Here is a 25584-nt window from a genome sequence, read left to right as displayed (position 1 = left end):
TTGGTTTCTTGTAATAAACCCTATTGTAAATCCTATGTAACATTGTTGGATCTGTGAAATTGCATGATATGTTCTAGATCATCATGCTGAAGGCCTGCGAAGAAAATCTCTACGGCTATGAACCATATGACTAGTAAGCAAAACCACCTCAAACATGCAGTGCACTACTGTCCAAAAGTTTGGGGTCTGTAAGATTTATGCTTTAGAAAGAAGTCTCACATTTTAAAATCATTAACCCCAGGTTTCTTCGTGTGATTGTCCTTGAGAAGCCTGTAGGCTAAATAATAGGCGACAAATATAATGGTATAATGGTCGTAGTTGTAATAATTTATTTAACTATTATGATAACAGGATATATTGGTATATTTTATTTTATTTCTCTAGGTCTGTTTTGCGCTATGTTGGCCATGAGACAGACACCATACTGTCCAACTCAGGGGTATTTATTCATTTGTATGTATTTTTTACTGATAAATACTAAAATTCTTTTTACTTTTAAATGCTAAATGTGGTTCAGGCACGCAAGTTATTTTTCACAGATATCTGGCCAGCTTACTCATGGCTCATACTCTTAGCCTTTAAAATGTTTGAACTGATATCCCCAATGCAATATCAGCGGGTAAAGATATCATTAGAGTTCTTAAACTTATGGCTGTGCTCTTGTTATCAGATGAGATATAATCCCTAGCGTTTGGCCCTATGATTCTTCAGTACAAGATCTTGATGCCATCCACACTCAGTAGATGAAGAAGGTGAGTTTCACAATAGCTGCCACTATCACAAATCAAGAGACCGAACACAACAGGCTTTCATCCATATGAACACACCCATATGTAGGCATGGGTACTGAAACCCAGTATTAAATGGGCCCTGGGGCCTAATTATGGAAGACCGCAGTATCGATAAGCTTGGACGTTATCAGTTCTGCTGACGGTACTGAAGAAATTACACGCACTATTTATTAAATACATTGTCTTGCAAATTGTATCTCACCAGCTGTTTCTATATGCGATAGGGGTAATTGCATTGGAGTTTTTCCCTCTTTTTCACTTCGCTTTAGGCGGTGCCGCGGTAGCCTACCTGAGAAAACGTTTTGGAAAAGACGGGCTATGGACCCAACCAACTCTATAGGAGGGGAGGGGAGAACTCCCTCACATGGTACAACCCATGCAGAGGCTGCGCGCTGCGGTGTCAGAATGCAGAACGTGTGTAGCCTAATGTAACTAATGTGACAAATGTGAAAAAAAACAAAAAAAAACTTTCTGATTATTATCACAGTTGAAAGTGGTTGTGCTGCTTAATGAAAGTGTGGAAATTGACCTTGCCTGCTATAAAAGTATAACATTTCTTAAATCATAGTGATTGCAAACTTTTGTCATACACACATACAAACAATTTCCACACTTCATTAAGCAGCACAACCACTTTCAACTGTGATAATAATCAGAAATGTTTCTTGAGCAGCAAATCAGTATTAGAATGATTTCTGAAGGGTCATGTGACACTGAAATCTAGAGTAAAATGAGCTCTGCCATCACAATATATATATTTTTTAAACATTAAAATAGAAAACAGTTGATAAAAATATATGTCACAATATTACTGCTTTTCAGAAATATGTAGTCTTGGTACCTACCTAAGAACCTTACTAATACCAAACTTTTGAACAGTGTATATATTATTATATCAAAACCAGCACAAGCACGCCTTGCAATCAAACCATTAAAAATAATATTGTTACATTATTTTGCCAGTATGTTTGTAAATATTTTTTTAGAACATCAAATTGGTGGCTTATTATATTCCGTAAAATAATGTTAAGTGTTTTTTTTGTTTCTCATTTACAGTAACCTAGTTGTATCAAATGTAATTTATCCACTTTTGTCCATACAATTTTGTTTAATCCAAATTGTACGTATGTATTAAAGCAACACATTCATGCTTGAGTTTGGTCTTAAATGATTTGGCTTATTTAAACGAACAAGAATTTAAGAACAATCACACCAGGATATATTATATATATTTTAAAAAAGTGTTAGCCCACAGATACATTTATGAGGGTTTATTTTATTTATTGCAATCAACAAATGATAACAATTAGTAAAAGCCACAGTTTTAAAGCTTCGCAAGGTGCAATTTATAGGACGAGTTGAAGTTTTCTGTAGCTACTGTACTGTATATAGGCCTACACGAAGTGAATGCCAGCAATCATTCAGTCAGTGACGAATTAATAAAAACATTATGAATTTAACAAAACGATACACAATTGTAGTTTAAGTTCGCGCTGAAACTATATTTACCTTTTTTGAAATAATCCATTAAACTTGCTGAGAAACGAGGAGCGTGAACTAGAATGAGCAGTTCCACGCGCATGCCCGGGAAACTCATGAATATTCATGTAGGCTCCGCCCACTGCCTCTACAGATGCACAACTCACTTTTGCCCCACATTTCACGGTGCACTTGGTGCAAAAGGGAGAGCGCGCAAAACTTGTCACTTGAAAGCGAAAAACAGTGTTTGAGATTCGTCGCAGCAGATTCAAGCAGCTGTAGTTATGTACTTGTGTTTGTGCTAGAAAAATATACAAGACATTTGTGAGAAAATATTCTACAAGTGTGCAACTCTCATTGGCTGAATTCACATACTGATGTGCAGATGAGCAAAATTTCTCCGTGACTTCACATTTTTTGATGCAGGTGTTTAAATGCGTTTTGCACCATATTCACTGCAGCAACTGTAGCAAAAATGTGAGCGTATGAGTTTCTTAATTTGTGATTTGTAGAATAGGATTTGTGCACCTGCAATGAAGAATTTGAGAAGGTGTAACTGCTGTGTTGTGTTTGTGGAAGATAAAAAACTCTTAAAACATTTCTCTCTGTGACTTCAAATTTACTGATACACATGTGTGGCTATTCTCTACAACTACAAATTTCACTGTCACAGGCGTCCAGTAGTTTTGCACCAAAAATACCTCCATAGATAGCACTCCTTTCACTGGTGACTTTGTGTGTGAGGCCACATAAATGTTACAACGCTGTCATTAAGTGGAAGTTATCACATTATAAAGTACAGTACTCGCTCCAGCCCTGCTCACTCGCTCTGTTTGGTTTCATTACAGTGTGCTGCTTAGCACTGGGAGCTCCCTCTGCTGTTCATAAGGTGCCTCTGCGCACCAGCCATTTCAAACTCAGCCTCCAGTATTTGGGCCACGCCTCCTTATTTGCATACACTCCTCAATCCTCAAATGCCCAATCCTAAACCCCCAAATTCCCAATCCTAAATCCTAAATGGCTAAGAGATCTGCATCTCTTCGTCAAACAGAAAGTGTCTGCAATCAGCGCTCGCTTTCTGCTCATTTCTCACTGTTTACAGAGATCATTTATCTGTTTTCACTCATATAGCGGCTGTATACTCGCTGAGAAGAGCGCTTAACCGTCTATATATGTCATATATCCCTGCTGAAGTGACTGAAATCGAAACACAGTGTGTTCTCAAGAATATCTTCCAAGCGTGCCGCACAAGCCCTGAAAAGTGAAGCCAAAACGTCTCGATCGCCCCCCGGTGACTGGTCCTAGTATAGGTCATAAGCCCCGCCTCCCCATGTTATTCAACGGGACGTGAGACCAACTAAACAATTAAATTACACTTCAAATATCTTTTTTCCAAAGGTGGTTTCTTTAATTTGCTGTCGTTTTTATCACGCTGATGTAAGTTCAAGTGTCTGTTTCAAAAATAAGTTGGTTTTTAGTTAGTTACGTGATGCGGTGGTGTAACGTCATGATTGACAGCTGTGATTGACAGGTTCTCGAGCGAAGTAGTCACTGAAGCACCAACGAACATTTTTTTCGGGATCTTCGGAGGACTGAGGAGATTGTATTTACTTTATTTTAACAAGCCTCTTGTCGTACTGCAATACATTTTTTAAAAAGTGTGCAGAATCCACTCTCCCTGAGTGCATTCTGCGAGAGTGAGGGCGGAGCGTTGATTTCGCGGCTTTACTTCCTGCTCACTACTGCCAGAGCCCGTCTACGGAGAGCCTGTCCACTCCCTATTAAGCCCTATTGTACCGAATTTTGGTTGTAGTACCACCAGAGTTCCACTGGGGGCGCTCGCCATGAGTGCAAAATGAATGGGAGTCAATGGGGCTAGACGGCTAAATTTGTCTCTTTCACCCGATTGCCGTTGAGAAATCTCAGATGTGATTGTAGATTTTGCAAGTTCAACATGGGTTTTAGGTCGAAAGTTGAATGAACGAGTACTTATGTCGTTTTGATTTCTTACAGGTTGAGTTGTTGTTGCCCATAACACGCTAGCATTCTGCTAATGACGTCAGCATTCTGACGTCATTGACATTTTGAAAGACTTTTTTATAGCAAATAAGTGACTCTAAAAAATCTAACACCCAGCAATGTGTAATTTCTTTGCATCTCCTTTCGAATACAACATTCAAATTACTAGACAAAAAATTATATCCTGAGAAAAGTGGATTTTGAGGGGTATACCGCCATTGACCTCCATTCATTCTGCACTCGTCCTGTGAGCGCCCTCATATGGAATCAGAGTGGAACTGCAACCAGTTCAGAAGCCGGAAGTGTAGTGAGAGTGAAACTTCTCGCCATATTAGACATTCTCTGCTACTGCGCAGGTCTGGTCCCGAGATCGCTACTGCGCAGACTCAAGTTCCAATATGTCAGCGCCATATCGGGACTCTGGCGGCTTCAGTTCTCATCAATGGAAGAGAGCGAAGGGGCGTCGTCCATCTTTTTTTACAGTCTATGATATCTTCTAAGAAACTCTACTGTTACTCGAGTTCGCATGTTTGCTCCACAGACAGTTCATCAAACACACACACACACACACACCAGCTGACTGAGACTCTTCTTCGTTGGTTTAAGGATGAATGAGCGCGTCTGCTGCCCTCTGGCGGACTGTTTTAAAACAACACGCTCACACACAGATCTGATTGTTCCAATAGTAGAATATCCTAAAAAAAATGTATATATTTTGAGAAGAAACCTGTGTGTAGAGCATAGGCTGTAAATCTCTCTCTCCAGTTCTATTGCGACTGCGAGTTTGATTGCGCACCCCCCCTTAATTTCATTTCCCGGAAGTGATGTAGTCGATGATGCGTGATTTACGTCACTGTTGCTTTTTAATAATAAAACCGATGAAAAACTATATATTTCAAATAGTGTACCCTAAAAAAGGTGCATTGTCTAACTATTTATTTCGAATTAGGTTTTAATACTCTAATTATTGAGTTCTTAAATTATGATTTATGTCCCTCAGACTCGCTAAGAAACGCTTATTTACCTGACAGGGAAGACACCATGATCAATTGAACAAGAGTTGATGTGAATATTATAATAATATATCTTAAAGTGATGGGATGTTTGGATCAGTTTACTGACGTTTTTGTTCGATCTCGTTCTTCAAAATGAACGTAAATTTTTTTTTAGAGTCAATTCGTGACAATCTTTATTTTGTATCACAATCATCCAGTGTTTAACTTTGAAATGTGAAATATAAAAAATAAATAGTAAAAACAAAGTGTGCTTTTCCACCCTGCTCTCTTTTGCAGGCAATACAGACACTTGGCCTACAGGACTTTTGTGAGCTGGTGCTTCCTTGGAAGAAGTGTCCGTGTCCGGATGCTTCAGTGCAGTAGGGGTTCAGGGTCCCCTGTGTGTGTGTGTGTGTGTGTGTGTGTGTGTGTGTGTGTGTGTGTGTGTGCGCACTTTTAAGACAGTCCCTTAATTTGCTTGGCGAATGTCTAAAATGCATTAAAAATAGACGAAATAACATGTTCAAAATCCAAGTTGTGTATGATATGGTACAAGGGTTAGTGAATAAATTCCAGGTGGTGTGACATCACCTGTTTCTATCAGATAAAATGAAATTTTGGAGTACAGTGTAATAACCATGTACCCATTCATAGTGAATATCCCATTCACAGCTTAAAACTATGTAGCCCTATTTGACTAAAATTAGGTTTTCCACATCTTTACATTTTATTAGTATGCTTTGCATTCATGTGGTTTCGCATCTTGGAATGCTTATTTGTGTGTGTGTGTGTGTGTGTGTGCGTGCGTGCGTGCGTGCGTGCGTGTGTGTGTGTGTGTACTTTTGAGACAGTCCCTTAATTTGCTTGGCGAATGTCTAACGAATGTCCAACATTAGGGTTAATATTTCTCCCATAAGCCAAAAATAAAGTAACCTATAAGCAGAGGCGGACAGAGTACACAGCTTCATTACTTGAGTAAAAGTACAGATACCCCTTGGTAAATTTTACTCAAGTACAAGTAAAAGTACTAGAGTCAGATGTCTACTTAAGTAAAAGTACTGAAGTACTTGTTTTTAAAAGTACTTGAGTATCAAGAGTACAAGAGTACATTTTCTAAATATTGCATTACTACTGCCACAGTGCTTACATTGGTAAACACAGCAAACACTTGAAGCGAAAACTATCATTAACTTGTTCTTGAAAATTGAAATAGTCTGGCGAGGTGGGGCCACGGGTTGGCACATTGCCGGGATGGACCTGCTGCGTCTTCATCCATTGTTTCGTCCATGGTTTCGTCTCTTATCTAAATCTGACCATGGAGTTGACTTTGGCGGAAAGCTGAAGGTGATTGCTGATAGGCTGCCCCAATCAGTGGCGCCTGCACAATCCAATCACATTTGAGAGGGAAACAACAAATTGAGGGTTTCCGAGATTTTTATTTTTTCCTTTTTTTTTTTCTTTTTTTTTTTTAGAAGAAGTAACGGGTAGGCTACTCACGGTTATGGATAGAAATGTAGTGAAGTAAAGAATACAATATTTGCCTCTCAAATGTACTTGAGTAAAGTCATGAGTACTCCCCAAAAATGATACTCGAGTAAAGATCCCTAAAAATTGTACTTAAGTACTGTACTCAAGTAAATGTACTCCGTTACTGTCCGGCTCTGCCTATAAGCTTAAAAACATGTACACAAACCTATTTGTTTATCAGTAATCATGTTTCATGGTGCATTCATAGGAACAACTCATGTCTTCACTCTCCTCTTTAATAAACATCTTTTCAATAGTCTGTCACACAGATTTCAGTTGTGTTCTCACGGACTTACTCTTGTTTGCATGCCTGTCTTCATCTCGTCATTTATCAGGGTGAATTCAAACTCTCATACTTATAACACGCACTACATGTACAACATGTACAGCAAGTAAATGAAATACAGTGTCGGATATGGAATAATATGATCTAGCCTATCTTCTTTTTCTCCTTCTTCTTGTGGTGTTTTATGACTATTGGGAAATCAATGTATGGTGTATTTTCGCCATCTACTGGTTGAAGTGTGCATCGAGGCTTTATTGAAAGAAAAACAATTCAATTACAGTTGTAGGCTAAAAAACAATGTAGGGTAGAGTGGGGGAAAACGCCTAGCCAAGAGGTCGTCAAGATACATTTTTACTGTTACAAATTTGCAATGCACTACGTTGATAACGGGGATATACAGATCTCCATGGAGAAGCTGATACCAGCGACATATTTGAAAAGAAGAGGATTACATGGTAAATGCTATAATTTTCAGATATTAGTAAACAAGTGTTTAAGAGAATATTGTTCTGCAGGATATCACAGTGATGTATGATAGATGAATAGTGAAGTCTGTAGTTTGAGATCATATGTTATTTATAAGGAATATAATTATATTAAAACAATTATTATTATTATTTTTATTTGTTTTAAAGTGATAGCTTGTGGGTAAAACGCCCCCCAGAGGGCATAGTTTCTCTCTATCATAATTACTATCTCATAAATTCTCTCTATCATATTACTGTCTATCAAATCCTTTGTTTTACACTTAATGCAGTATAACTGGGTGGTAAAACCAAAACATTTGAACAAAACATGAAAAAATGACCTCAAGTGAGCATTAGATAGCTAGCACAGTTAGCTCACTGATGGAAGGTAGTTAAATTTGGCTTTAGGCAAGTACAATACTTGCCTTTTACTTTTAGAGATTAAAAACTATAGTCTGTTCATTTTAATGTTGATCTATGAAGCAAACATGGTTGGTAAGAAAGGGGGCATTTTACCCCACCGCTGGGGAAAACGTCCCCTTTATACAAAAATATTTTCAGTAAAAATACTAAATAATTATGAGGGCTGAGCAATTTTAATATTTGGTGAATAACTCCTGCCATAGTCACTCAAAACTGGGATGGCAATTCTAGTCACATTTATGTTTTGTTTCACTGTAATGTCACATTTTCCTTAAGGGGGGCGTTTTCCCCCACTCTACCCTATATGTATTTATGTAGGTAAGTGTATCTAAAAAATACACTACATTTACACATTTGGCTGGTAGCCTACCTTTTTATCCGACAAAATGCACATTTTTGACCAGTTCCGGCATTATAATGGGAATTGAACACATTGGTGTTGTTAGTGTCTTTGTCTATACAGGAATAACTTGTAGATTTATCTAACGGGGGAAACACACAAGAACAGTTAAAAACAACATTAAGAAATTAGGTGTAGCCTAAATCTTCAGTGAGAGAGGTACAGGGATGATGATGGTGATAATGATGATAAAAGATAGGGTGAGCCACAATGACATTTATTATTCCAGAAATTACCACAACAACAAGACACTGTAACATTAAACATACTGTAAGGCTCAAAAGGAAAAACAGCAGAGCAATCATTAACCAGAAAGAGAGAGATTTCCCCAGTCACATCAGGACCATAAACCCCTGTGATCTGAATAGCATAATATTAACAAGCTTTAAACAAGCTTTTCACAAATTCACATGAATTAATGTGCCAGATTTAAGAGTGATATATTGCACAGCAGTAGATCGTGTAGCACGTCATCGCGTTCAGTTCAGTTTGGGGCGGAGCTTGTTTTTAGCGGAACTCACGTGACTCCTGAAAGCGAAAGCAAAGCAGTCTTGTAGACGCCATTTCAGAAGATTCAGAAACAGAAATGTCTTCACGGGTTACGGTAAGTTCGTTAAAACATTTTAAAGCTGTATTAACGGAGCATTTACTCTAAACATGTCGAACTTAAACTCAACCAACATGTCTCAGTTTGATCGATATACAATCGAAACTCACTTCAGGGAAACTGTAACAGTGAACAATGTTTGATGATAATCATCGATTTTTAACAGGATCATTTAATATGTTATTTTGTAATATTATATTTTTTAGTCTTATTTACATTGACTTGAGAGCATATGGCGTAATTTAGATATATTTTTAAGATGGAAAAATGCGGTTTTACAGATACTAGACACGTAACTGTTAAATGAAAGATTGATATCAAAGATGTGAATTGTTAATCCTGATAATAACTATTTGGGAGATAAACACGTAAACATAGCATTAGATGTGCATTAATGCTTTGAGACAAAAATAGGTCACATTATTTAGACCACTGAAAATATGAAGAAAGTAAATGAGGGCCTGTTCCAATACCCACGGTCTTTGCACTGGATGTCGATTCCATACCATACGTGGGCCTACCATCAGAACACGAGCAAGAAGCACAACTGGATGTACAGGAAGCCAAAAGGTTAAAAAAGTATTGTATTTTTTTTCCGAAACTTGAAAGTGTTTTATTATTATTATTATTAGAAGCGAGTTTTTCCCCATCTGTCAATCAATCCAGCTTATTTCTTTTCAAGTTTAAAACATATTACCGATTTCAATGTAATGTTTAGGCTTTAGTCGGTACAGATAAGTCTCTAGCGCAGGACTATTTGAACCACAATCACTTCACAGGTGCTTTTATAATATAAATAATGCTTGTTTTGAAATACTGATTTTCGAGTAGGTTTAATCAAAGTGAAAATTAAGGGAAAAATAAACCAACTCCAAAAACAATGGCTTCATAATTTAGTTAGGCTATTTATTGCAAGAAACACATTTGTATTCATCCTCCGTGGATGGATTGTCAACTGTTACGAAGTGGAGGACGCAGTAAGATCCATTTGCAGCTTTATTAGAATATTTAACAGGCAGGGTAAATCAGGGGCAGACAGAACAACGGAGGTAATCACAAAGCAGAAGTCGATAACAGGCAAGGGTCGAGGCAGGCGGCAGGAAACACAGTCCAAAGAACAATCCGGGTCGAGACAGGCAGCAGAACAATCAGAGGTCGATATAACAGTCCGAGTCGAGGTAGGCAGCAGAAGAATCAGTAGTCGATATAAACAATCCAAGGTCAGAGATAGTTCAGCAAACATGGGGAAACCGCTCAGAAATTGTACGCCAGGGCAAGGCAATACTTCACAGTGAACTGAAGAGTGACAGAGGTTTATATGGGTGTATGTGAATGAGCTGCAGGTGGATGAGATGAGTGTGGATGAGCTGCAGGTGTATGTGCAATCAGTCCCAGGTAAGCGGCATGATGGGAAGTTGAGTTTGTGATGTGATCAGTCTGGTGTGGAGTGCCCTCTGGTGACTCTCAGAGGCACTCCAGCTGGTGATCGTTACATCAACACACTTTACGTGGAACCATCGCCCACAGTCATCACAGGAAATCTATTAAAAAAAAAATTGTACAAAATTATTAGGTCATCTATGAGGTACAGTAAAACACTAATGAAAGTGATGCACATCAAAAAGCACGTCAATAACATTCACAAGCCATACCAGATTGGCGGAGCAGAGTCAAAGCCATCTCCACTCTGAATCGTGTCAGGTCTTGTGGCTCAATGGAGAAGTCGACTGTGGTATTTTGCAGAATGTGTTCTGCAAACTGAGGAAGTAACAAGAAAAATTAACTAAAGTATCATCCCATTTTAATGAACATTTAATATTTGCTGCAATGCTATAATCACACACCTTCAAGGCGAACACACCACATGATTTAGCATCCCTCTGAAGTGGGTGAGGCAAGCTTTCACACACCCAGTTTGAAACTGAAACACCCTTTGCTATCTTTAGGGCTCTACAAACAAGATCAGGTTATTTAAAGCAGACAGTACATATTACACAGTAACACTACATATGATTGTGGTTAGGGATGGGACTTTTTCTCGACAAAACGACCGACATTCGACACATGCTCCACTCGACAAAAAAAATAGAGTGTCGACATGTCGAGTGGGCGGGGCTTGTGGGATTTCCAAATTGCATTTTTTTAATTTTTTTTTGGCTTTTAATTTATTACATTTCCTCGGTTACTTTAACCTCGGTTCCCTGAGAGATAAGGGAACGAGTATTGCGTTGCAAACGCTATGAGAAAACTCCTTTTCTCGAGAAAAGAACGACCATCCCACATAGCAACATTGTGTCGGCCCAGATCCGGCCCACATCTGGCACACGTGGAAAGATGATCTGGCCCACATGCAGCGTGGAATTACGGCACTTGGGTGGGCCGCTCCTGTTTGCCAGATCTGGGCCACAAGCAGGCCATAGCAATGCCACATCTCAGCCAAGAGCAAAGAAATAAACCAGAACTGGACCTTATCTGAGCCACAAAATCTGTGTATATTAAATATGGAGTCATTTCAGCCTTAATAAGCCTGTTAACAAAAAGAATCACTGAAAGAAAGAAGAGAACAGAAAAAGAGAAAAGCAGAAACACAAGAACTGCAACTGACTTCAGCCACAGCCTTAGAGGAAATCCACTGAAGAGAAAAGAAGACATTAAATCTGTGAAGATCTCAGCAGAGGAGGATTAAACAACTCCACAAACAGCATTACCAGCTTCACTTATTACTAACCAGACTGACTTTATTTCCGTCAGACTTCTACACAAGTTTTTTATTGAGAATTAACAGAGTTTAACTCTAATGTGTTTCATTTGAAGTCACCATAACAGTGATTAGTGTTTCCATTAGTTGGGCTCTTAACTCTTATTATATCTTTTGTCTTCTTTGGCTGCTGTGACAGTGTGTTTGTCAAACACATTTGCAGCAGCAAAGAAAGCTAAAGTGATATGAGATCAGGTGATGACGGTTACCTGTTGATGGTTTTATAATCGTCATGAAATAGACTGAATCACTGAGGTAATTTGAATCTAATAATTGTGTTGTACCATTAATATATTCACATCACAAACCCTGTGTTACTGCAGCGTGAGGTCCAGCTATATTATAACAATCAGTTAGAAGATTTTAATAAACATGAGCACGAAAAATGAATCCACGGTGACACACAGAGTCAGCGCATGAATCTCAACAATGGTGACAATATATATATTTTTTTTCGATAAACAGATTAATTCAGAACATCACTGAAAAGCTACTAAATGTCACAACAAAAACAACAGCAAAAAAAAAACCACATATTTAGAATTAAACTAAATAATAGGACAATTCAGCTGCATAATTTATTCATGTTGCAATGCATGCTGGGAGTTTTGTACAATGATGGTACCCAGCATGCATTGCAGCAAGGTACTTTTGATTGTCACCATTGTTGAGATTCATATGTTGGTTATTGATGTCTGTGTTTGTCATAAAACAGTAATGTTTCATGCTCATGTTTGTTAAAGTCTTCTAACTGATTGTTATAATATTACCAGATCTCACGCTGCAGTGACACAGGGTTTGTGATGTGAAAACATTAATGAATCAACACAATTATTAAATTCCAAAGAGATCAGTGAAATAGGTTCCTTAATGATGATTATAAAACCATCAACAGGTAACCATCATCACCTGATCTCATTTCACTTTAGCTTTCTTTGCTGCTGCAAATGTGTTTGACAAACACACTGTCACAGCAGCCAAAAAAGACAAAAGATATAATAAGAGTTAAGAGCCCAACTAATGGAAACACTAATCACTGTTATGGTGACTTCAAATGAAACACATTAGAGTTAAACTCTGTTAATTCTCAATAAAAACTTGTGTAGAAGTCTGACAGAAATAAAGTCAGTCTGGTTAGTAATAAGTGAAGCTGGTAATGCTGTTTGTGGAGTTGTTTAATCCTCCTCTGCTGAGATCTTCACAGATTTAATGTCTTCTTTTCTCTTCAGTGGATTTCCTCTAAGGCTGTGGCTGAAGTCAGTTGCAGTTCTTGTGCCTGTTCTCTTCTTTCTTTCAGTGATTCTGCTTGTTAACAGGCTTATTAAAGCTGAGATGACTTCATATTTAATATACACAGACTTTGTGGCTCAGATAAGGTCCAGTTCTGGTTTATTTCTTTGCTCTTGGCTGAGATGTGGCATTGCTATGGCCTGCTTGTGGCCCAGATCTGGCAAACAGGAGCGGCCCACCCAAGTGCCGTAATTCCACGCTGCATGTGGGCCAGATCATCTTTCCACGTGTGCCAGATGTGGGCCGGATCTGGGCCGACACAATGTTGCTATGTGGGATGGTGTGTAAACAGAAGCAGCAGCGGAAATATGCACGATCCGCGAGTGCTGAAGACGTTCTGCACGGCTTTGATGGGTGCGCAGGAGGACACAAATGGGCGGCGACAGCTTCTTACAGTGGCGGGAGCTTTTTCCTCAGCGCCGTCAACAGAAAGAGCGTTAACTGTAGGTACGTACACACCGCCGCCGACTTGAGATGCAAAGAAGCTCTGGCCGCCCTGTCAAGGACGCTTGTCAAAAAGTACGGGGAAGCTTGACCGCTCTGAATGGTGAGTGAGCGCGCGCGCGGCCGGGACTCGCTCTCTCTCTCTGCTCGTGCGTGCGCGCTTAAAATTTCATATTTTGTTATGAACATTCACCCGCCAGTGTGGCTGATAGCCTTTTGAGATTTACTCGCCAAACAGAAAATCTACCCACATTTGGCGCTTGGCGGGTGTTAATTTCGGACCCTGATGTAGAATATTTTCCACCCTCCGCATTGCTGCTGCTCTTTAAAAAAAAAAGAAAAAAAAGCCGACAATTCGACAAAAAGTCGACACATGGGCCTCGACAGTCGATTTCCCAAATCCCGTGTCGTTCCCATCCCTAATTGTGTTGCATGAAAAATACCTTGTTGTCTCCAAACACCTTTTCTTCTTGATGTCTGACTCTCCAATTGAGTCAAGCAGAATGTTTTTTGTTAGGATGGGTATACAGCCTAAGTAAAATATCCAGACAACACAATAGGGGTATATTATCGCAAATCAGTATTAAGAGGACAAGGGAAACCTCAAGGGAAACTGTTCTGTACCACAAATACTTACAACTAGGAACCAGTGGTGGCCCTCGTGTACAATGCCCACTATGACCTCATAATTTGCTGGGTCCAACGGAAAAAACCCACACCATTATGATCTATACCCTTGCTAACCAAAGCCTTGAGATATGTACCAACAGCACAAACAAATGCACACAAAGCCCTGAACAAAATGGGCATTAGCACAAGTAATAAAGTGCAAAATAAATACAATTTGCAGGACACCTTGAGCCTTTCATATTTTCCCTTCCACATGTCTGTCATGGCAAATGTGTCCATATGGGATGCTTTGCCCGGTGAGGTCAAATTGTGCTGCCTCACTTTCAGGGACAGATACGCATTTATAACCTTGATAAACATTACAAAATTAAACATTAATACAAAATATTAACATAGCAGATGAAAAGCTTATCTGTCAAAATGAAATGTGTACCTCACTCTCCAACTCCCTTCCAGGGGCGATCTGTAGGTCTTGTAGGGGGGGGGGTCATGTGACTTGGTGATGGTGAGGTCTACAGGTGTGAGTGAAGGGCATGACGTTTCTTTATGTGCTCTTTTATGTTGTGGTTCTTGGGTAATTCTATGGGAAATTTGGGGTGTGTTTTTAAATGGTTTGAGATTGTCAGTGTTGATTTTGGGGAATATCTTGACATTTTCATCCCTTAAATCTGCACTTATGTCTTGCAAATGGATAATTTCATACGGCCCCAACCAGCTGTGCTCAAGCTTTCCCCCTTTCCTCTGCTGGGTCCTTATGTTTTTTTTCGTAGGACCTTCTGCCCTACAAAAAATGGTGCCTGATTTGCCACCCTCTGTGTTCTGTCCTGTTTTTTTTTCTTACTTATTTTTCTTTATTTTTTTTACGTTGTCCATTTTCTCCTTCAGAGAAATGGCCTTTGATATGGTTTCCTCTGCTATCACAGATTCCACTGTGCTGTTTACCTTTTCAGAAAAATTGAAGATTGAAATTATTTCACTAACTTGTAAGTGATACTACATGATATGTATATGGAACAATGTAAATCACATACCTCATACGTCTCTGGCACATCACAAGCATATCGTGCCTCCATGCCGAACATTAAGAAGAATGGTGAGAACCTAGGCTAGTTGTCAGCTGTGTCTTGGTTTTTGAGGAGATGTAGTAAAGTTGGCCATCTATTGAAATAGCTTTATTGTTTGTAAAATCTAAACAATAACCTGCTAGGAGGTTGTGAAGGCCTAATGAAAGAAATAGGCTAATTTAAACTGAAATTGCAGCAAAGGTTATTTTTGATGTTCTAGTTGCTGGCAAGTAAATTATAAGAAGGCTATAGTCCATGGACAAGTATGGGCTTTTTGTTTGTATCAAGTCTTGGTGTATCACTATATCTCACTCCTGTCTGTGCAGTTATCTAGAATTATCTCCACTGTCTAGAATAATTTTAATTTAGAATAGATTACTTACCATAAATTTTGAAATTGGAGGAACATCTGCGAATGACATATTTATGGTCTTTTTTTATGCCAAATGGGCATGTGCTTTGAGTTTTATAGCTCATGATTTCTTCATGCATTTTTGGATTCATTGTTGGAATGTGCCAGCAAGAATAGAAATTCAGGTGGCAATGTTGTGTGGTCATCTCCCCAATTTATAACACCATTTATTCACTTCATTAATTGATTGATTTAATTAGTGCCCTCTGAAATTGTATGTTAATTAATTATGATTAGAATGTTATGTTGCATCCATGCATGTTGCATGTGAAAAATATTAAAGAAGGTAATAATAGCAATATATGATTTTATTCATATTTATTTATTTTTATTTCATACAGGGAACATAAAAGGTGTCACCTGAAAATGTGTTTCCCTGTGAAAATAATACGAGGAACTCTTTTTCTCATGTGTATTTTGGTGACACTGAACATATTGTTAATACATTTTGTATACTGTTTACAAAGTTGTATATCATAAACCTGTCATCTCTGACATTTTGCAATCTTTATAAATAATAATAAGACAGTTTGGACGTCAACACGGACAGATAAGGCAATTTTTATAGGCAAAATTCAACTCAGACATTCAGACATTTTACAAAAACTTTGAACAAGTGCAAGATTTATTCAATTCACAGAAATAATACTGGAGTGTGAGAACCATTTTGTTATGCTGCAGTGTAGCAAAGTAAATGTTGCGCCAATGCTTTTGGCCTTTTTCGCTTTCCGTACATCCAGCTGAGCTTTGATGCATCTACGCATGCTGTCAGCAGACACGCCTTGTTGAGGGGGAACAGGAATTCCGGTAGGGAACGGAATCTTCACCGGAAGTGTGTTTGGGGAACTTTTGATTACATAGGCTACTCGATGGGAAACACATAAAATACAAGTAACTTTTTATGTATTTAAAAAGTTTTTACTTTTTAAATACATTTCATTTACTTTTCAATATTTTGTACGAAAGTCATCATCAAATGTCTGTTCAGCCGTTCCTGTGTGACAGAAGACACTTGATTAATTGAAGTGGTTCTAATTAGGTCATGATTAATTAGATTATTTAGCAAAATACATACTCATCTCGGTATCCATTAATTATGCAACACTTTACATTTTACAACCAAATTATATAATATCCAATTAATTTAGTTTTTCTACAAGAAACATTTTGTTCTTGACATCTCTCAATTTTTCAACGCAAATTCCTGAACATGATGGGATACACTTAGCCTCAAATACTGCTCCGATGGGATATATTAGAGTGTGTAGTTACTGTGGCGCTGAGCTTTGGCATTTATCAGACCTGGGAGTCTGGGACAGTCTTGTATATTTACTTCTATTGAGGATTTTAAAACTCCTGTAACTCCCCTGTGATTTCACTTAATTATCCAGTAACAAATGATTTCAATACAAAATGACCTAAAGATCACACAATATTCAATAGCATTTTAGGAGATAAATATATTGAAAACTGAAATCTTTTTGGGAGGAAGGAATAAGTAGGCCTATGTGGTAATCAGCTGATGAAACGTCACGCATACAAGACAATTTTTTTTAAATCAGAAACATCTAGAAGTAGCACAACTGAATAAACAAAACACATGCCTGATGTTTTATTATAAGCTGAACTGTTTTTATTAACTGACACTATGGGAAAGGCAATGAAACGGATAAGAGGTCAGACGGCTGAAGCTTGTGTTGAAAGAAGCCCAATCACACTGTGAAATGTACTCTATGCATCAGAGACTGCTGTGCTTATTCTGGAGGTGTTTCACACTATTGGGATGAATACAGAAAAACAGACAGTCTGCTGTACTTTGATTTTAACTGTGAATTTACAGAACAATTTCATTTTTATTTTACTTCAGTGTGTCAAATTCAGTTGTGAATTGTGTATGTTCTCTGTATCCACAAACAGGTCTGAAATCAAGTCTCTCATCAAGGAGGAAGAGAAGGAGGAACTGTCTGTAAAATGAGTGTGTGTGAGGAGAGAGAGGAGGAGGCGTCTGTTCACACTCAGAGAGCACCATCTCCAGGATTCAGCTGTGTGTCCATGAAGAGTAACGCCTCCATGGGTAATCCCCCTGAGTTCAGTAATGGACCATCTTCAGGATTCAGCTGTGTGTCCATGAAGAGTAACGCCTCCATGGGTAATCCCCCTGAGTTCAGTAATGGACCATCTTCAGGATTCAGCTGTGTGTCCATGAAGAGTAACGCCTCCATGGGTAATCCCCCTGAGTTCAGTAATGGACCATCTTCAGGATTCAGCTGTGTGTCCATGAAGAGTAACGCCTCCATGGGTAATCCCCCTGAGTTCAGTAATGGACCATCTTCAGGATTCAGCTGTGTGTCCATGAAGAGTAACGCCTCCATGGGTAATCCCCCTGAGTTCAGTAATGGACCATCTTCAGGATTCAGCTGTGTGTCTATGAAGAGTAACAACTCCATGCGTAATCCCCCTGTGTTCAGTGATGGACCATCTTCAGGATTCAGCTGTGTGTCCATGAAGAGTAACAACTCCACGATAATGTACAGTAATGGACCTGCTGTGACCTCTGACCTTGTGTGAGTATCATGAAGCTGCTGAACTATCTGCTATAGTGAAACTTGAATGTGAAATTACTTAACCTGGTGAGACAATCACAGAAGTAACTTTCTCTGAAATGTTACTAAATCACTTTGTAATGAAAAAAAATTAAGAAATATTAAGATCTGTAAAAATTATTTTTAACTCTGTTGGACACACTAATGTTCTTAAACCCGAGTTTACAATGCATGATTTTAAAGCCAAAATTTTGCGAAATCACTGATAAATGCCCGAAATCAGAGGAAAATCGTGATCGTTCACGCGAGTTACAAACATGCAGTTTGCATTATCAAAGACATGATCTAAAAGAGAATCGTCGATGAGTCGCCGACGCCCGTGAGATATTTGGCATGCTAAATATCTGGAAAATCTTGCTGTGTGAAATGAGTTCTCACTGAAAATTACATCAGTGATGACCTACAGCTAGGGCTGGGCGATATGGCCCAAAAAAATTATCACAATAATTTTTTTTATATTAGTCGATATCGATAATTATCTTTATATATTATAATATATTTTTTATAAATGATAAAAAAAAAAGAAGCAGATTTTTGCTCCTAAGTGAAAGTTGTAGAAACCAGAGCGTTAATTGTGGTTTTAAACTACTCTTTATTGTCAGAACATATCATGACGAACACTTGCCGAACTGGTGAACATTTCACAAATCTAAGGTAGAACATTCAAACATTTGTCATTTTTCCTTAACAAAATAAATATCTTAATAGAAAAATGTATTTCTTAGTTTCTGCATGTGCTAAATTTTTATTTGGTAAAATGTAATATTCTGACAGTTTGAGTTTTATTAAAATGAACCATTGGTCATCCAGTATCATGCATTCAGATCATGATAACCACAGATAAAACCAGGCATAGCCTGTAGCAGCTCACTATCATGGCAAAGTGTAACTTTATGGTTTCTATGGTATTTATATGAAAAACAGTAGCCTAAAAACATTATTTAATACTGTTATTATATTCCATTAGTCCTTTAATACATTGTCTACATTAATAATATAATACAATTCAATATGTATATCCCACATTTCATGGTGCAGTTAATATTACTAGGCTAACGTACAGTAAATCCACGGTAAATGATGGGAATTTGTAGACGGAAAAGCCTTCTGACTGTATCGTTGTGCTCAGTGTTTCACCTGTTTGTCAGCGCTGTTTCATCTGCCTTTAAACTGGTTTAAATCACTGAGACATTTATGTTCTTCGCTAAATTCAAGCGCTTCTCTCTGGATCTCGTGACCGAGACCGATCAGAGTAAACGGCACGCATCTGCTCTAGTGAGCTCGCACTGCGCTGCCGTTTGGACTTTGAGCCGAGCGGATAAATGGTCCGTGTGACGTGCGGTTCAAATGAGTTTCGTTCCGCTTTTGGCGCATAAACATTATCAAACATTTATCGAACTCTTGATATCGTTTTATCGAGAGAAATTTTATCGCGATAATTATCGTTATCGTTTTATCACCCAGCCCTACCTACAGCCAATGAGAGATCAAGATACAGGACAGAGGGAAGTTCGGGGAGAAGTTATAGACCAGAATATCAGAACACACAAGCTTTACAATTATAACACAAGCATTACAATTATATCAAACAAAAACAAAGCACAAACATTTGCTTGACCAGAAGCACATTAAAATATTATTATTTACCCCCATCTCTCTTTGCAGAACACACAGTCCTTTCTCCCCTCGTCCCCCCAACCATTTCCTCCAGCATAATCTGTTTTTCTTTTTCTCCTTTTCACTGCAAATCAGCGCACAGACAATTTGGATTGCAAGCTTTTTTTTCAAGGCTACCAATTTTAATAACAATTTCAGTGTCGCGTGTGTTTGGTTGTGAAATGTAGTTTGCGGGCCAGACAGAAGTTGTCAGCGATTATTTCTTTTGTAAAGTCATGCAATGTGAAACCCCGTCGCTGATCCATCGTGCAGTGTGAACACAGCAGCAACTGAATGATACTCCCGGATAGTCGTGCAGTGTGAAAAGAACAGTGACTCGACTACTTTAAAAATCGTGCAGTGGAAACTCTGCATTAAGGTTACTAGAAAGCTACAGACATGTGAGTGTTTATCAGGGTTGGAGCAACACTCATCTGGAAAAACACTGGGTTAAAAACAATTGGGTTGTTTATTTAACCCAGCATAATAGGTTGATTTAACCCAGCATAGTTGATTCATTTTTAATATTCATTTTATTTTTTTTATTTTTTTCATACATGAATTAATGTCTGCTGATTAACTTAAATCCTCTAACTTTTATAAAATACTCGATACAACCACTGGCTTGCATATTTATGGCTTATATTTTATATAACCATATTACCAATATTTAAGATAGTTTAACCAATATTATCAGTAAAAATGTAATAATTATAAGTAAATCAAGTGGATCTCGTGCCGGAGCTTGTGTCATGTTCAGCGGGGGAACTTCTAACTTCAGACCGCCGCCCTGCGTTTCACTCATAGCCGAAATATGCGGCGACTGGCTCCATAACCTGGCCATAAACAAACAGTGTACAGTTCTGAGAACAGATTTTAACATCATACGTATTTATATTCTGTATATTTTTGAATGAAATCATATAGTTTTATGCAAGGCATCAGGCGTTTCCATCACGCGAAAAGACCGTCATGAGTCACCCGACACTAGTGTAGGTGACTCACATCGCGCCCCGTATGTTGCTTTGCATAATATTAAACGATATACAGCACAATAATGAATATATAGATCAAATAAAATGTACACAAACCTGTATTTTACCGAAGACATGCACCATTTTGACGGAGCTGCACTGCTCTCTCCTGAAGAGGTCGCAAAAAGCCTGTGATAAATAACTCAATCCCTGGGTTGTTATGTCTGACCCAAGATCTGGTTAACACAAGAAAACTACCCAAACACTGGGTTGTTATGTCTGACCCAGGAGCTGGGTAACACAAAAACTACCCAAATACTGAAAAAATAACCCAATATTTTTTAGAGTGTAGTCTTGGAATCCAGATAACAAGTTAGTCTCATTAGCCTCTCACCTGGCGATCCTATTCTTGAACATAGACTGAACAATCACAAATCCAAACTTAAATGGTTGCTGAACTTAATGTGCTGCTTTACATTTATTTTTATTTTCTATTAATATAAAGCCTGTGCCTGGGCACCCTAAAACTAAAAAAGTGGTAAATCCAACCAAGTTGTCTTTCAAATTTGTCCCAAACAATCAAAATGCTCTGGGAGTTTTAGGCGCAGTAGCCAATATGGCCTCTAGGTGACATTCAAACTCCATTTAGTGATTTAGATACTCATGAAGGCTTTGGACCACTGGCCTCTTTTAATAGAAGACACATAGGATTTCATTGCTGAAGTGAAAGCAAGCAACAATTAAAGTAGAAATAAAACAAAGTTATAGTAGCTTAAATTAAGATACTTTTTGTGAAGAAAAAGTTTTACACTGAACTTGCACTAAATGTAAATGAAAAAGTTAGTGGTCCGTTCCAGTTAAGAAATTCTAAAGTAGCTCATCAAAATAGTAAATACACATCAATGACTGACACAGAATATTAGTTATGATTCTTCTATGTTGTTTTTTCTGCTCTTCTTCTTTGCTTCACTTCACCAGTGCTCTGTGAATTTATTGACTGATTTAAAAAAGTAGACATTAATAAATAAATAAAACTGTTAAAAGCATCAACATTGAAAGTCAACTGATATCATCACAACATTTATTTCCATCAAGAGGTGCATTAATTGTTGGTCAAGATCTTGTATTGTTAATGCAAGAGTCCAGCACTGTGTAAAGTCTCCTCCAGCACATCCCAAAGGCTTTCAATGAATTCAAGATCTGGACTCAGAGGAGCCGATTCATGTTTGAAAATGATTCTTCATGCTCATCACAACCATTCGTTCACAATCTGAGCCTGATGAATCTTGGCATTATAATCCTGGAATATGGCCATGCTGTCTTTATACTCACCCTCATCATGGTCTGTTAAAGACAACAATTGTACAATTGTAGTGAAGGCTGTATAATATTAAATGCACTCAAGAAATCAAAGAATGTAATTCTGACGATGTTATCCAGAGTCTCTAAATGACTTGGTGATTTGTGTAAGAGATAAATAATTGCATCATCTTCCCCAACACCAGTTTTATAGGCAAACTGTAGTTTATCCTCAGCAGCATCATCACCTGCTTAATATGGTTTAATACTAATCTCTCAAAGACCTTCATCAGCTGCGCTGTTAAAGCAATCGGTCTGTAGTGTGAGAACTCCGAGGGGTTTGTTATCTTAGGCACTGGTACTGTACATGATGTCTTCCATAAAACAGCTTCCATCATTTATTTTGCCTATTTAAATCCACACAGAGACTCTTTTTTTGGCCTGACAGTGTATGTTTTTATTGAACATTGGTGGGTCAACACATTTTGGTAAAATAAATCATTAAAGTGGTTTATTTTGATTAAAAATCTTCTAAATATAAAAGGGGCTTTTACCTCAGACTCGGGATTAAAGACTCACCAGGACTTCAGCAAAGTTTATACCATTTTCTGTTTATTTTGAGAAATAAATGGAATTCATTTTTGTTTAATAAATAAACAAATAAACTCATTAAAATAAATGTCATTTAAAAAAAAACATATTTAAAAACTATTACATTTTTAAAAACTAAAGATTCTGAAAGCTTTGAAGGAGATCCCATGAACATTATTTTTAAAATTATATTATATTTCCTTAAAAAATATTTTTGGCTTTACAGTAGAAACAATAACTGTGATAATTTATTATATGAAATGATTAATATCATATTTTTAAATATGAATGTTTCCTAATATAAATATGGGGGAACCATATGGTTAATGTCACTTTATAAATGTATTATTAAACATCTGAATCTAATCATGTCATGTCAACAAATGGAAAAGTCAGCCAGCTATTAATTATAATGTTAATTATTGTGCCTTTTGCCCCAACAGTAGGGCCAAACTTTACATATTATTCAGAAAAACTGTTGAATTAATTACCTTTAACAAAACTGAAAATCATTAACAAGACCTTTAACTCAAAATATATATATAATAATTTTAGCGATTCTCAATGGCTAATTAAAGCACAGCTGTCCGTGATAACGTCAAGAATCAGCCAAATGTCCATGTGAAACGTGGATGTTTAGGAAAGTTTTGTGCCATCTAGTGGTTTAAAGGATAATAAAATCAAATGCAGCTTTTACCCCGGTGGCCTTCAGCCCTATTGTACCCTACTATTAATAAAACATGTTTTCTCTCTAAAACTAATACAAATACTGCTCTATAAATTACAGAAGTATTGACAGGGTTAATTTAATGGAGCAGTCAAATAATCTGCAGAGAAACAATGTGAAATATTTCTGTTTATTTCTCATTATCAACAACAGGAAAAGAAAGAGAGCAGCTTCTCCAGTATCCAACTGTCTGACCATGAAGGCCACAAAATTCAGTGATGGACCAGTGACCTTTGACCCTGTGTGAGTATCATCATGTAGGGTGAGAGACACATGAACACAAAATGCACGAAGGTTCAGAAAAGTTTACATTTCATATGGCTAAAGTTCTTTAACAAGTATAACAAGTAACAAGTGGAGGTCAAGATGCAAAGAAAAGAATTGTTAAATAGTGCTTTCTTATGCTTCTCTCTGCCATTTCTCTGTTAGACCTCCATTTACACAGGAATGAGTTTTGTTACATGTGTTGCATCAGTGTTATATTGACAATTATTCTTTATATTAGTAATGAAACAAGAAAATTCTGGTTAGGAATAAATAAAATCGGTGGTTCCCAATCTGGTTGTCATGACATATTGCTAGAGGTGCCACAAAATCTTTGCTCATTTCAGTATTTTAAATATTATTATATAAATGTAAGTGTTTTGTAAGGATACTCTGATCGATCTGCCATGAATCAGCCAATAATAACTTCCTATGAATCGACTGATTGTCTGTAAACTTGCCAATCATATGTTGATGACACAAAAAATGCAAGACTGCTCAAACCAGACAAATATGAAAGAACTTTTTAAAATCAGGATTCATATCAGCTGATCAAGGAAATCTGTGATCGGTATAAAATATGTGATTTTCTATTTCTAAAAGAAAAGGTGGCAGGTTATTTAGACATAAAATCTTCTCTGACTTTTCAAATGCTTCACTTGTGGCAAAGGGGACATTAATGTGCAACTAGGAAATGCAGAAACAAACTGAGTTTGCAGTCTCTTATAATAAATCACCTGCCACCAGTCATCATTTACATGTAAATTAATTACATATAATCATTTCAGAAACACTGCTTTTTCTCCATTTCTCCATGCCATCTTAAAATAATGGTTTCTGGTTTAAACTTTCTGCCAAGAATTTTAGCCTTTCTCTTTTTTTCGAACATTTTGACTAATGAAAACTTGATGTCTCCTTACTTTAAATATGGAGGTCATCATCTGCCCCCAAATGCCGGATTTATAAGAGCTCCAACTAGGGAACTAGCGGTGGAACGGTACACAGAAGTCACGGTTCGGTTCATACCTTGGTTCAGACATCACGGTTCAGTACGAGTTCAGGTACAATGGAGGGAAAAGCAAAACAAAAATGTAGAAGGCAATTTTTTTTATTGTGCATGTCTCAAAATAAATAAATAAAATAAAAGGAAAATAAATGTCTTAAGCCTTGTATTTTTTAATTAAGTTTTATTAATAAAGTAAAGGCATAGAACCAGTTTATTTGTAGTGCATTGACAGTAGTTTTATATAATTAGTTTATTAATTAAATTAATAAAAAGACAAAGACCTTGACATATGTTTGGTAATTGTATCTGAATGAATTTAAAATTAATTTGCTATATTTCAGATCAATATATTTGTTTTCCTTAAAATTTTAATTAACACTAACTTTATTCTCATCTGAATTATAAATAATTGATTTCTTTATAAAATAATACTACCATTAAAAACACATTTGATTTTTTTTTTTTTTTTATCAATGTAGAATGTGTAACTTAAAAATAAACAGATTAGTCCTCAGTTTGAGGACAAGAAATGAAAACCAATGCAATATGATGAATGTCCAAAAGATGGCACCCCCAGACTGTTTTTAAATGGGGTTGGATTAATATTTTAAACAGTGTGTGTGTGTGTGATTTTGGTTAGGTAACAGTTGTAGGTTTGTTTGTACAGTTTGAAAAGAGTTTACAGTTTGACAAAAGCACAATGTTGTGTTTTATTGCGAGTGTACACAAATATAAGTAAACACTTTGCAGTTTGAATGATGTCCTGTATGAACAAAATGACGGAGTATGTTTTTATGTTTCCACTGTTCAATCGCGCCCGTGCCCCTCTCTCTCTCTCTCTCACACACACACACACAACATATTCCAGCATT

At 37.3% G+C, this 25584-nt stretch overlaps 1 protein-coding gene across 2 annotated transcripts in view; it reads left to right on the top strand.

The window, feature by feature from the left end:
• Positions 1–8902: 8902 nt before the first annotated feature.
• The window catches only part of LOC311295260 (uncharacterized protein), a 47423-nt gene continuing 30741 nt past the window's right edge, over positions 8903–25584 (top strand). For both annotated transcript variants that reach the window (XM_084416537.1, XM_084416536.1), the window contains exons 1-3: positions 8903–8991; positions 17510–18156; positions 23596–23685. In XM_084416537.1, coding sequence (XP_084272663.1) covers positions 17564–18156; positions 23596–23685 — 683 coding nt within the window. In that variant the 5' untranslated portion in view covers positions 8903–8991; positions 17510–17563. The remainder of the gene's footprint in view (positions 8992–17509; positions 18157–23595; positions 23686–25584) is intronic.

The sequence above is a fragment of the Rutilus rutilus genome (genome assembly GCF_951802725.1).
Source record: "Rutilus rutilus genome assembly, chromosome: 1".
Taxonomy (NCBI): Eukaryota; Metazoa; Chordata; class Actinopteri; order Cypriniformes; family Leuciscidae; genus Rutilus; species Rutilus rutilus.
The sequence above is the reverse complement of the archived record's forward strand: the minus strand, read 5'-3'. Positions and strand labels throughout refer to the sequence as shown.